A 13,978-nucleotide genomic window follows, 5' to 3' on the forward strand; every position below is an offset into this window, starting at 1 on the left:
TCTGATCCTTTTAGCTAGACAACTAGAGGATAATTTGTTAGCAAGCGTGCTAAGTTCTTCATCTCAGTCTGAGTCTATATCTACTCTCTAAGTTAGCATTTGATCAAGCCTTGGGCATAGCAATTTGAGGTCTCTAAGAGGAGAACTGACTTCTGCATTCAAGAAAATACCAACAGTGTTCATAGAGTCAAAGAGGACTAGGGAGATAGCTCACTATGCTATACATGCTTGGCTTCCCAGATTTCAGGTTTAATTCTTTTTTTTTTTTTTTTTTGCCTCCAGGGTTATTGCCAGGCTTGGTGCCTGCTCTACAAATCCACTGATCCTGGAGACCAATTTTTGCCCCTTTTGTTGCCCTTGCTGTTCTATCATTGTTGTGTTTATTATTGTTGTCGCTATTGTTGCCATTGCTGGATAGGACAGAGAGAAATCAAGAAAGGAGGGGAGACAGAGAAGGGGAGAGAAAGATAGACACCTGAAGACCCCCTTTACTGCCTGTGAAGCTACTCCCCTACAGGTGGGGAACCAGGGGCTCGAACCGGGATTCAGGTTTAATTCTTGCACTTCTTGGTGTCACCATGAGTCAGAGATGACTAGTGCTCTGGTGTCTTCTTCTCTCTCTCTCTCCCTCCACCCCGTGTGGTGTGTGTGTGTGTGTGTCCCTCATAAAAATAGATACAATTTTTTGCTTTTTAAAACAGTTTTAATTACTTTGATTTACAACTGGAAAATATTTTGGAATAGGAGAAACTGAGAGGCAAAACTCAAAATGTAAAGGTAATTTTTTAAAGGTTTCTTTACTTTTTTTTTTTTTTAACCAGAGCATTGCTCAGCTCTGGTTTATGGTAGTGCAAGGCATTAAACTTGGTAGTTTGGAGGCTACTCTCAGGCTTGAGAGTCTCTTTTCATAACCATTATGCTATCTACCTTCGAGTAAAGGCAAATTTTTACTCCATGATCTACTCCTGATTTTAGCTCAGGTGAGACACCTATCAGAGGACTTGCTGACCTACAAAGCCTTTACATCTGTGCGAATTTGTGATGGCGGCACAGCAAATACATACACTTCCTCAGTCAAAATTTCCCAACTTAAAGGACTCATTAGAGAAAGGCTCCAGCAGTCATTTAAACTACACTCTTCCTACTCTTCTCCTTCTTATTTATTTTTGGTGGGACAGAAACACCTGAAGTACTTGCTTTCTGCTCTCCTTCACCACCTACAGAGTTTCCCTCTTGTAGGTGGGGAGCAGGGACTCAAACCCAGTTCCTTGTACATGTTAAAGTGTGTGCATAGAAGCACCAGGTGATGGACTACTTGATAGATCACATACATTATTATGTACAAGGACATGGGTTCAAGTCCTCAGTCCCTACCTAAAGGGGTTAGCTTCACAAGTGGTGGAGCAGTGTGGCAGGCATCTTTCTATTTCTTTCTGTCTTTGCTAGAAAGAAAGAAAAAAAGAGAAGAAAAAATGATTGCCTGGAGCAGTGAAAGTCAACCTGTAGGCACTGAATACCAGCAATAACCTTCATGGCAAAACAAAAAACAAAAACAATGACAACAACAACAAAACAGAAGTAAGAGTGCTGAAGTATAGTCACATTGATGGGATGAAAATAACTTTTTTTTTGGTTTGGATTTTTTTAAATTGGGGAATTAATGTTTTACATTCAACAGTAAATACAATAGTCTGTACATGCATAACATTCCCCAGTGAAAATAACTTGATAGGTCATTCTCCACTCTACAGAATTAAAGGACGTGGTTTAATTGTGGTCATGACAACTTTGTGCTCCTAAGAATACTTTGAGACCTAAATTATAAAACTCTATTGCATTGGTGATTAAATTAAAAACTAGAGTGATTTTGCTTGTTAGTCAAAGACATGGCAAACACAGACCTTTTGCAATAAGCACAAAGGCAGCTCTAAGAGCCAAGTAGGCTAAGCCGGGACCTAGCTTGCTTATGTTTAGCTGATGCCTTGGCTTATTTTGCCAATCATGAGAAGAAATACCTTTGAACAGGATAAACCCCTTAGGAATGTTGAAACCACTTTCCTAATCAAGCTGTGGTGAAATCATTGTCAAAATTTAAAAATTATCTCCATCTATCGAAATGTGGGGAATTCTGGTTACGCAAATAAGAGCTTAACAAGACCCAAGGGAGGATACGTGGGTAATTCTTTCTCTAGTCAAGTAAAATCAATCAAGAAGTTATCTTCCTGCTAACTTGAATACATTGCATGATGCATTTACCTTATTTTGGCACTTTGATTATATCTTTGTATGTGATCACTCAGAATATAATAAGTCCTAGATTAAAAAATATATAAAGTCAAAAGGTATCAATAGCTTAATACAAGATTGTATTCCCAAGATTCTATGTTTCTTCTTTTTTTAAAATTGTTGTTGTAGTTATTATTGTTGATGATGTCATCGTTGTTAGAACAGAGAGAAATGGAGAGAGGAGGGGAAGACAGAGAGGGGGAGAGAAAGACAGACACCTGCAGACCTGCTTCACCGCCTGTGAAGCGACTCCCCTGCAGGTGGAGAGCTGGGGGCTCGAACCAGGATCCTTACACTGGTCCTTGCATTTTGTGCCATCTGCGCTTAACCCGCTGCGATACTGCCCGACTCCCGATTCTTTTGTTTGTTTGTTATGTTTTGTTATCTCATCCCCAGGGCTTCACCACTCTAGACTGACTTTTTCAAATGGAGAGAAAGGGAAAGAAACCACAGCATGGAAGTGTCTTCCAATGTGAAGAGGGCCAGGCTCATCTTTCATTAAAAAATATATATATATATATATATATATATATGTATATACCTTATTATCTTTACTTATTTGATAGAGACAGCTGGAAATTGAGAGGAATGGGGAGAGACAGAGACACAACTGCAGCACTGCTTCTCCATCCATGATGCTTCTTCCCTGCAGGTGGGGAGCAGAGGCTTGAACCTGGGTCCTTGCGCAATGTAACATGTTCACTGAACCAGGTGTGTGACCACCTGGTCTCTCGTATCTTTCATTTTTAGAGACATGAAAAAGTGGCAGCTAGCTGCTTACCATGCATTCTAAATATCTGTTCTCAGAAGTGATTTCTCCCCAGCAAAGATGGAACTGTTATTTTTGAATAAGTCAAACTCTGATTTTATGTTAGAAGACCCCTGCATATTAACTGGTTTCTGAGTCTACTCCGTGTGGAGGAGATGGCAGTCAGCACTGGCTCCAGTGTGAGGGGTTTAGTAAGGCAGCAGAAGCTGCTTGTTTATCACTGCAAAGTGAGAGGGTAGGGATGCAGAACTCTGGTGGTCAGTGTGATGTGGAACTACACGCTGTAATCTTGCAATCTTGTGAGCTATTATTCATCACAAATAAAAACAATTAAGTAAAGAAATGTAAATTTAAAAAAAAACTCCCTATAACCAGAGTTTCTGTTAAGACTATGTGGAACCTTCATGTCAAGTTTAAGGTGGCTTGTTGCCTGTGGGTAGATGAATAAGAAAAAAACAATCCTTTAATGTGTGTATACAGCTGAGCAGGAAAGGAGTTGGCCATGTTTCCAGCCCTCTCAACAGGGCAGCAGGCAGATAACTGCTGCTTCCCTTTCCCTTCTCATCTCCCACAGTACAAGACACTGGAGCCAAGTCATCCTTCACACGAAGTTGGAGACTTACCCTGGGGAGTACATCATAAGCAGATAAAGGTAGATTCCCAGAGTCAAGTTTTCTCCTAAACTAGGCATAACATAACGACTCCATCTTGCCTAGAGTTTAATCTAGGCGGTAACCGTGTGAACTGTGTTGAGAAAGACTGGACACCGAATCCAGCCCTAACAGAAAGCAGGGGGTGGATTAGCAGCATAAAAGCCACCAAACTTGGACTCCCAAGTGCTCACTAGCGTGTGTATGGCACTCGGAGAGGTCTCTGAAGTAGTCTTTCCAAACCTGATCACATCTGGAGATCTACAGGGGTCTTTGAAAGAGAAAATACAAACTACTTATAATTGTTCTGCATATGTTAAGCAATATTGAAATCCAGATTCTACTTTTTAATTTTGTGACAATTTTATTTTAACATAAAAGTAAGTCTCTTGGTCTAGCTGTGGTCCCAGGGACTTAAGGTATTAGCCACTATCCATATTCATAATGATGCATTCACTCAGAACGAATCTTAATTTTCTTTGCTTCTTGCAGAAGAAAGAGTTGCAAGGATGCTAAAAGGGACTAGAGTAATATCAACGTAATAAAAGAACAAAATAAAGCAAGCAAACAAATAAAAATCACGCTTTACTAAAGTTTGATTCACTGGGCCAGGAGAAGGTCCTTACTGAAATTGGTAGACAAATAGAAAGTAGATCATGGGGAACTGGGAGGTGGCACAGCGGGTTAAGCGCACATGGCGGGAAGCACAAGGGCCAGCATAAGGATCCCAGTTCAAGCCTGGGCTCCCCACCTGCAGGGGAGTCGCTTCACAGGCGGTGAAGCAGGTCTGCAGGTGTCTGTCTTTCCTCTTTTCTGTCTTCCCCATCTCTCTTGATTTCTCTCTGACCTATCCAGCAACAATGACAGCAATAACAAGAATAATAACAACAATGATGATAAACAACAAGGGCAACAAAAGGGAAAAAATTTTTAAAAATAATAATGAATGAAAAAAAAAAGAAAATAGATCATGTACTGTTGTAGGCATCACTTCCAGGCTCCCTGCCACCACCAGTGTGCTCCTCTCCACACCCAAATACACCTCCACTCTCACCTAGACTCATTAGAACTCATAGAAACAGGCCCAATAGTGGTTATAGGGACTGGAGAGCGGGGTGATAGTGAAAGGATATTAATGTCTACATTATATAGTCCCAAATACACCTCCACTCTCACCTAGACTCATTAGAACTCATAGAAACAGGCCCAATAGTGGTTACAGAGACTGGAGGGCGGGGTGATAGTGAAAGGATATTAATGTCTACATTATATAGTGAATAGGTTCTGTGGATCTGCAACATGGTGACTTTTTTGACACTGGGATTATTATTTTTCATGTTTATATCTGGTTTTTGTTAGTGATTTACTAATGATCAACAAGATTGTGGGGGAAGAGGGGTACAATTCGATACAGTTCCCACCACCAGAGTTTCATGTCCCATCCCCTCCATTGGAAGTTTCCCTATTCTTTATCTCTCTAGAAGTATGGACCAAAGATCTTTATGGGGTGCAGAAGGTGGGAGTTTTGGCTTCTGTAATTGCTTCTCCAGTGGACATGGACATTGGCAGGTCAATGCATACCCCCAGGTTGTTTCTGTCTTACCCTAGTGGGGCAGGACTCTGGGGAAGTGAGGTTCCAGGACACATTGGTGAGGTCATCTGCCCAGGAAAGTCAGGTTGGCATCATGGTAGTACCTGCAACTTGGTGGCTGAAAAGGATTAAGATGTAAAGCAGAATAAATTATTTAATAGTCAGGAACCTAAAGCTAAAAGTATAGTAAATGAAATTTGGGGTCTTCATGTTGGAAGAAGTCAGGTAGTCTGTTTAAGGTGTATCCTGATGGGCCTGTGACTTTATTAATTTTTGCCTGGGCCTAACAGCTAACATGCAGGTGGGCTAAAATCATTGTCTGTGAAGATGGTGTCAGGGTTGGGAATAGGACTAGAAAGCTGGATCAGGGAAGAGAGCAACTCTTGAACACAGGAAAAGTATATAAATATAGTTAACTATAAATTCCTTCGATCTGACATTGGGCCGATGTCTATTCATATTTAGCACAGGAGCCTGTGTAACCTCTGCATTCCTGTCAGTTTGAGGTCATAGTCCATGGTCATAGCTAGGAACATTCTAGGCTGCACTCATTTCAGGACCATTCTTCCTCGAGTGTCAGAGTATGCTGATCCAGCCTCCCTTTGGAAAGTGGGGCAATTTCTATCACTGTTGCTCTTCATTGAAGGCAAGGTCCTGTAGAGACCCTCAAGAGGGTTTGTGATATGGTTCCTGACCAGTGATAGTGGAGAGAGGGATCTATTAGGGGTCTAGGCCCATCATAGCTATGTAGGAATCCCAGGGTTCCCTGACTCGGGCCCCAGATGATGGGGTGGCCTGACACCAGGATTGTTGTCACCAGGGTTATTGCTGTGGCTCAGTACTTGCAAGACAAATCCATCACTCTCAGCAGCCATTTGTTTTCTTCTTTTTTTTCTCTCTCTCTCTCTCTCCTTTCTTTTATTTGATAGGACAGAATAGATATTGAGAGGGGAAAAGCGATACAGAAAAGGGGAGAGAAGAAGACACACCTACAGCAATGTTTCACTGATTGTGAGGCTTCCTCCCTACAGGTCAGGCCCGAGGGCTTGAACCCAAGTCCTTGCACATGGTAACATGTGTGTTCAACTGGGTGCATTAGGCCCTTTACATGGTAGCTATTCTTTTTTTAATTAAAAAATAAATTTTATTTACTTATGTATTTACTTACTTATTTGATAGAGACAGAGAAATATCAAGAGGGACAGGGGATATTGGGAGGGAGAAAGAGAGATAGCTGCAGCACTGCCCCATCGTGAATCATGACACGGGTCCTATCCATGGCGCTCTCCAACCTCATTCCCGCGTGTTACTGCTCTTAAAAATATTGTGTCGTATTTTCTAAGCAAACTCTGAAAGACTAGATTTCCAAAACTGTCATCATAAAAAAAGAAATGGTAATGATGTGACTAGATAGAGGCATTAACTAATTCTATAATAGTAGTGATCATGTACAACGTCTTCTTTCTTTTTTTAAATTTTATCTTTATTTACTTATTGGATAAAGACAGAAATGGAGAAGGGGGATATAGAGAGGGAGAGAGGCAGAGAGACACCTAAAGCCCTGCTTCACCACTTGTGAAGCTTTCTCCTTGCAGAGGGGGACCGGGGCCTGGAACCTAGATCCTTGAGCATTGTAGCATATATGCTCAATCATGTGCACCACCGACCGCCTCAATCGTTTACAGTATCTAAATGTTACTAAATTGATACTTAGTGTACCTGAAGTTACACCATATTGTATGTCAGTTTTGTCTCAATAAAGTGAGTAAAAGAATAAAGACAATATAATCAAACAAAATTATAAAATACAAAATTTGTTTTATAGAAAATACTGTCTTGGGCGGAGGGTAGATAGCATAATGGTTATGCAAAGAGACTCATGCCTGAGGTTCCAAAGTCCCAGGTTCAATCCCCTGCACCATCATAACCCAAAGCTGAGTAGTGCTCTGGAAAATAATAATAATAATAATAATAATAATAATAATAATAATAAATATATTCTTTGGGGACCAGGCAGCAGAGTACCTAATTAAGCACTCACAGTGTGCAAGGGACCCAGGTTCAAGCCCCAGGTCCTCACCTGCAGGGGGGAACTTCACCAGTGGTGAAATAGAGCTGTAGGTGTCTCTCTGTCTCTCTCCTTCTCTCACTCCTCCTTTTTCAACTTCTCCCTGTCTCTATCCAATAATAAATAAAGTTTAATAAAAAGGAACAGTTTATTCAAAAAATAGAAAAGGAAATACAGTCTTTGATTTCACCATCAGAACTACACAGTCAGAAACTTGCCAGAAATCTGTTATGTGATCAGCTAAAGAACTTGGAAACCACTCTTTTGAAGGTCATTGAAATAACTAATCCTAAATCCCTCACTACTCTTTCTTCATTCTTCTTATAATTAAAATTTTATTAATATGCAATAGCAAGATACAACACATTCATGGGTCTTCATATCAATGCTACATATATGCATTGGAAGTAAATAGTTTACTTATTAATATACCCTATCATTGGTATGTGCTAGTCCACTCACTGTCATCTGTTAAGACTAGACTTTGTCTCCAGTCTTTTTCAGTATAATCCATGCAACCACTACCTACATTATATATATATATTACAGTTATATATATTACATTATATATATATATTACAGTTATACAATTTTACATTCACACTATACATGAATATGGCCATATATCAGGTGGGAAGATATATATATATATATATATATATATATATATGTTAGAGGGATTTGTGTTTATTTATGAGGTAATATATCCATGCCTTGCATGTAAACATAACATGTGTTTGTACCCCTACTTATCTGGCAGCTCTATCATGCTTTTTTACTTTGAAATAAGTTTAAAGTTTTGTGGAATCAAATGGTCTAAATTAAAAACTCCCTGCTGTGCTTTGAAATAATTTCCTTCTTTGTTCCTTAGTGAAAAGTGAGAAGGAGGCTCACTATCAATGACTGTGTCTCATCATGATAAATTATTAATCATTTCTCTCTCAGCCTGACTTCCACTCAGATGAAATTTCTGTCGTTATTGTTCATAGGTAAAGGTCATTATTCTCTATTATAAACGTCCTCCAAATAACAGTGTTAAATTTTACATATAAATTGGTAGTACTTTTGTACTCTGGTGTCTAAGGATTCTTTTTTTTCAAAGAGGGGAAAAAAACAACAACAAGAGGATATGAGTTTGCAGGCAAAGGAACCTCAGCCAGAAATGATGAAAAATTTCCTGGTAGCCAGGATAGTACAAACCACAATGGCTCAGTCAGTGGGGGTGTGTGATGGGAAATTTACTCTGTAAATTTGAGGAAATAGCCATGATTCTTATCTGTCTGGAATTCTTTATACACAAACCTGTCTAATGGGCAGAGAGTGGACTTCCAGGCCTATAAAGTTGACTCTGTTTCTGCAGATTTCACACCCATGTATTCAACCAATGTCAGATGAAAACATAGGCTATGTAATAAGACCTACCATGGTCATGTCTGTCTTGAACATGTACAGACCTTTTTCTTCCTGCTATTCCCTATGTAATGCAGTGCAGCAGTTTTCTATAGAGCATTTACATTGCATAAAGTATTATAAGTAATACAGGGATGTTTAAAGTACAGAGGAGAATGTATTGTGCTATATGTAAATAATACATAAGGGACTTGAGCATCTGCAGAATTTGTTATCCAAGGGCCTCCTCCGGTAACACACTCCATCATCTCCAACTCCAGATGAAAAGGGCAACTATGATGCCATTTCTACCTCATATATTAATTTTTTCAACTTTTAATATCTTAATTTTTTTTATTGGATAGAGACAGGCAGAAATCAAGAGGAAGGGGGAGACAGAGGAAGAGAGACACCTGCATCACTGCTTCACCATTTATGAAGCTTTCTCCCTGCAGGTGGGGACCAGGGGCTTGAACCTAGGTCCTTGAGAACTGTAATGTGTGCACTCAACCAGGTAAACCACCACCTGGCCCCCCATTTCTACTTTGTTTCATTTACAAATTCCAAAGAAGCCCAAAATAGATATCCATAACCTAACTGCATAAACCAGAATTATTCTCACTTTTTTTTTTCAGCTGAGGCACTAGTGACATTTTGTTCAGCATGAGTGGTGTGTTGGAAGATGGTCCCACATCACCACTAGCCACTTAGCACCTCTACATCTAATTATCTCATTACTAGAATGAGAGAAAGCTATGTGCGTCTCACAGGGTTATGAGAATAACTGAAATAAAAAAACCGCACCCTGAGAGAACTTGACAAGTATAAGAGCTTTAAAATGTTTAAATCTGAAAAGGTTTTTTAAGGAGCCACGTTATGAAAGACAAAATTCTGTTGTTAAGCAGAAAAAATTTCTGAAACTACAACTCTTTCTTTATAGGGAAATATATTTCTCATCCTGAATAGTAACTGTAGTGCTTTGTTTTTATTTTGGATTGAAAGAAAATATCAGGAAACTTTTTTGTCCTTTAGTACCCCATAAAAACTCTTTATTCTTACGATAATGGTAAGTATACTAGTTTATTCCTAAGAGTTAAAACAAAGGGTGGGGGAACTATGTAAGAAAATTAGATGCACATTGTCTATCACAGTACTATTAACTAAGAGTTCATTGGAATATGTTTTATAAAGAAATATTTAGCTGCTTTCTTAATAACCTCCCCTTACTTTTCTTGGAAAATACTGACCAAAAAAATTTTTTTTTCAGTATTGAAATGCTTTTTTCTGTGTCTGTTTCAGAAATGTGACCCTGGATTCTTTCGAACAAGGTCAGGAGAATGTTTGCCCTGTGACTGTAATGGCAATTCCAAAGAGTGCCTGGATGACTCTGGCTTCTGTGTGGTATGTTGGGGACACCTGTCACTTTTCACATATTTCACAGGACCTTTGTATCTTGAGTGGGAATGGCACAGTAATCCCAGACATTTGAGCTACCCAGCAACAGACTGGTAGTCTTCAAGACCTGTAATTGGCCTCATGTAAATTAGTCAGAATAGTGAAGCGACCACCAAGTCTGAATATACAGATGCTTTTGCAGGCAACTGCTTCTTTCTCTGGGGACCTGGTTTTCTGCTATACAACAATGGTGATTAGACTGAAAATAATACATGGAGGAAGCAGTCATCTGTTCATATTCCGCTGTAATAGTATATTTGCCATATGTTTGGCTTCACTCCACATAAACCATGACAATAAAACAGTTGTTTCATACCTATCTTTATAACTTATATCTCTAGATCAAAATTATCTTTTATATATACAAACACACACACACACACACACACACACATATATATATATATATATAAACTGTTTTAATCAAATACAAGCTGAAATTGAACATTTTGATCTTATGGTCATTGTAATTTTATGTTCAAGTCCCCAAAAGGCTTTTTTTGTTTGTTTGTTTTTATTAATGAATTCTCCTGTAGTATAGTCCTCAGACAAAGACTTACCAACAGACTGAGAAATAAGCTAACAGAAAAAGAAGAAGGAAGAAAAGGAGAAGAAGTAAAAGAGAAGGAGGAGTTTCTAGTTATTCCCACTCTCACTGAATGAACTTAGAATTTAGTGCAAATGGGTACTGAAATATTTATACCAGAAGTGGCTTCATAGTAGAAGTCATAGGAGACATGTGGAAGAACTTCCGTCCCCAAATCATGCTTCCCTTCATGAGTTCTAGGATATAGTATGAAAATTAAACTTTTGAAGTCCTTATGAGGCAAAACAGGTTTTTCAAAATGACATGAGTATTTTTTTCTTTGCATAAACCTTAAGAACCTGTGATTAAATATACTCATTTCCTCAAAATTTGCATAATTCTCCCTATCAAACAGATCATTTTGATTATGAGTGTTCTCCAAGGTGTGTACATGAAGCTATTATTTTATGCATGCATGACATTGAGATGCAAATTAGGGCATTTTCAATTCTTTTAAGCCTAGCAGTTGCCATTTTTCTAGGGACAGAGAGAATTAAATGGCAAACTCTAATCATCAACGCTATCTCTTCGCACTGTTTATTCAGCCCCGGTGTTTCTATTTTTCCCTTCCCCCTCTTTCTGAAATAACTGTTCCATCCAGGATGTCCTCTGCAGCAGTGTAAGCACCAGCAGCTGCCCAAGTTTGCCCCTTTCTAATTCTTCCATCTCCGGTTTCCTGTTATTTTAATCCCAATGGCATTTGAAAAGAAACCCCTATGGAAAGATGCACTTGCACTAGTAATGTACATCTTGTGTGGGTTTTATTTTTTTTTCATACTTTAAAAAAAAATTTACTTATGTAAAGGAAACAAACATTGATAAAAGCACAGGATAAGAGGGATACAACTCCACACAATTCCCACCACCAGAACTCCACATCTCATCCCCTCCCGTTAGCTTTCCTATTCTTTATCCCTCTGGGAGTATGGACCCAGGGTCACTGTGGGATGCAGAAGGTGGAAGGTCTGGCTTCTGTGGCTGCTTCCCCACTGAACATGGGCATTGACAGGTTGATCCATACTCCCGGCCTGTCTCTCTCTTTCCCTAGTGGGGAAGGGCTCTGGGGAAACAGAGCTCCAGGACACATTGGTGGGGGGTTGTCTGTCCAGGGAAGTCTACTTGGCATCATGCTAGCATCTGGAACCTGGTGGCTGAAAAGAGAGTTAACATACAAAGCCAAACAAATTGTTGACTAATCATGAACCTAAAGGCTGGAATAGTACAGATGAAGAGTTGCAGGGGTCTCTGTTTTGTAGATAGCTAGTAGGCATATTTTAGTTATATTCCAAAGGGCCTGTGGCTATACTAGTTTTTGTTTGTTTGCTTGTTTGTTTGTTTTCCTCTGAGCCTGAAATCTGATATGCAAGTGGTACCAAGTTATTGTCTGGGGAGATGATGTCATGACTGGAAAAAGGACCAGAAAGCTGGATCAGGGAAAAGAGTAGCTCCCAAATATGGGAAAAGGTATAAATATTGTTGACTGTAAGCCCCATTGATTTGATCTGATCTGGGGCCCATATTTAGCTTAGGAGCCTATGTGACCTCTGTATCCCTCTAGATCTGAGCTCTGTGGTCATGCGTAGGAATATTCTAAGCTGCCCCAGTATCAGGACCCATCTTCCTCAGTTGTAGAATAGAGTATGTTGTCCAGCCTTCCCTCAGAGGATGGAACTTTCTCTACCATTGTTAATCCAATTTGAGGGCAAGATCCTATGGGGCCCCAGAAAAGGGTCTGTTTTGTTTTTCCTTATAGAGATGACCATTAACAATGGAGAGAAGGATTTTTTTGAGGTCTAGGCCCATCATGTCTGTTTGGGAATCTCAGGACTCCCTGAATAGGGCCCCAGCTGATGGGTTGGCCTGATAGTGACTAAAGAGTCATTGTTAAAGTATGCCAGTCTCTTGTCCTTATTCAGATTTTGTAGTCCTTGCTTTGATAAGGTTAGCTTTGGAGTGAGTGAGGGAAGTATAATAGGAAGTAGGTGAGGAGGGTATCTAAGTCTAAGTAGACACTATTTCATTATGAACTTTATACTGACTCACTGCAGACTATTGTGTACTTTTGCTTTCACGTATATATTTTGCCCTAATTTATGGATATATGTGAACATATGCTCTATCTCATGGAAACTGGTCTATATCTAGGTTTGGGGACTTTGTTAGGAAGTGAACCTCCTGGAATGGAATTAGAGATTCCTCTGAAAGGAAAGGTCTCACCCAAGTAATGAGGCTGAAGGGCTGACATTTCATGCCTGCCGTCTCTGGACAGTCTGAAGTGAAGCATGCTGAGGTGGTACTTGTTGCATTGATTAGGTTGGGATCGGTGGATGCAATATCATTTGGTATGAATTGAGAGAAGCATGCAGGAAAGTGCGCCCCACCCTAGAGGTTCCAGGACTGGGAGAAATATAGGCTCCATCGAGGAAGCGGGAGGTTCCTGCTGTCTTAGGGTTTAAGAAGGCAATAGATAGTTATTGCTATAATCATATTATTTGGCAAATGGATTAACTTTGAAAAATCCCTTTGTTAGGATTTACTGTATCATACACAACATCACCATAATTTATGTCCTTTGACATTATTTGTATATAGCTGTGCCACTGGTTGCTTCTGTTCTCCCTGGTCTAAGCTTTTAAGAGTCAACATATCGAAGACTCAGCCTGTGGTCTGCGCACTAAAAAGCTTGAGACATTCTATTTTTCCTCTCTTATATTAATTAAATAGTGATTTATATGCCTACAAATTAATAGGAATGTACATAACACCATTCCCACCATCAAAAGACTGTGTCCCATCCCAGTCAGTTTCCCCTCCCCCACCGTGAAACTGAACTTCCATCCTCACCCTCAACCCAGAGATTTTTACTTTGGTTCCCTACTCCAAATTCAGTCAAAACCTGCTTTGAGTTTACCTTTCTGTTATTCTTTCTCAACTTCTGTTTATGAGTGGGAGCATCCCATAGTCCTCTTTGTCTTTCTGACTTAGCTCACTTAATATAATTCCTTCCTAACTCCACCCAAGACAGGTCAGAGAAGGTGGGTTCATTGTTCTTCATAGCTGTGTAGTATTCCATTGTGTATATATACCACAGCTTTCTCAGCCACTCATCTATTGTGGGGCACCTGGGTTGCTTCCAGGTTTTAGCTATTACGAATTATGCTGCTACGAACATAGTCATACACAT

General features: G+C 39.6%; 1 protein-coding gene across 2 annotated transcripts in view; it reads left to right on the plus strand.

Moving 5' to 3' along the window:
• The window catches only part of LAMA4 (laminin subunit alpha 4), a 169,362-nt gene that overhangs the window by 36,891 nt on the left and 118,493 nt on the right, over window positions 1–13,978 (plus strand). For both annotated transcript variants that reach the window (XM_060190602.1, XM_060190603.1), the window contains exon 2: window positions 10,053–10,154. In XM_060190602.1, coding sequence (XP_060046585.1) covers window positions 10,053–10,154 — 102 coding nt within the window. The remainder of the gene's footprint in view (window positions 1–10,052; window positions 10,155–13,978) is intronic.

The sequence above is a fragment of the Erinaceus europaeus genome, chromosome 4 (genome assembly GCF_950295315.1).
Source record: "Erinaceus europaeus chromosome 4, mEriEur2.1, whole genome shotgun sequence".
In the NCBI taxonomy this organism is placed as follows: Eukaryota; Metazoa; Chordata; class Mammalia; order Eulipotyphla; family Erinaceidae; genus Erinaceus; species Erinaceus europaeus.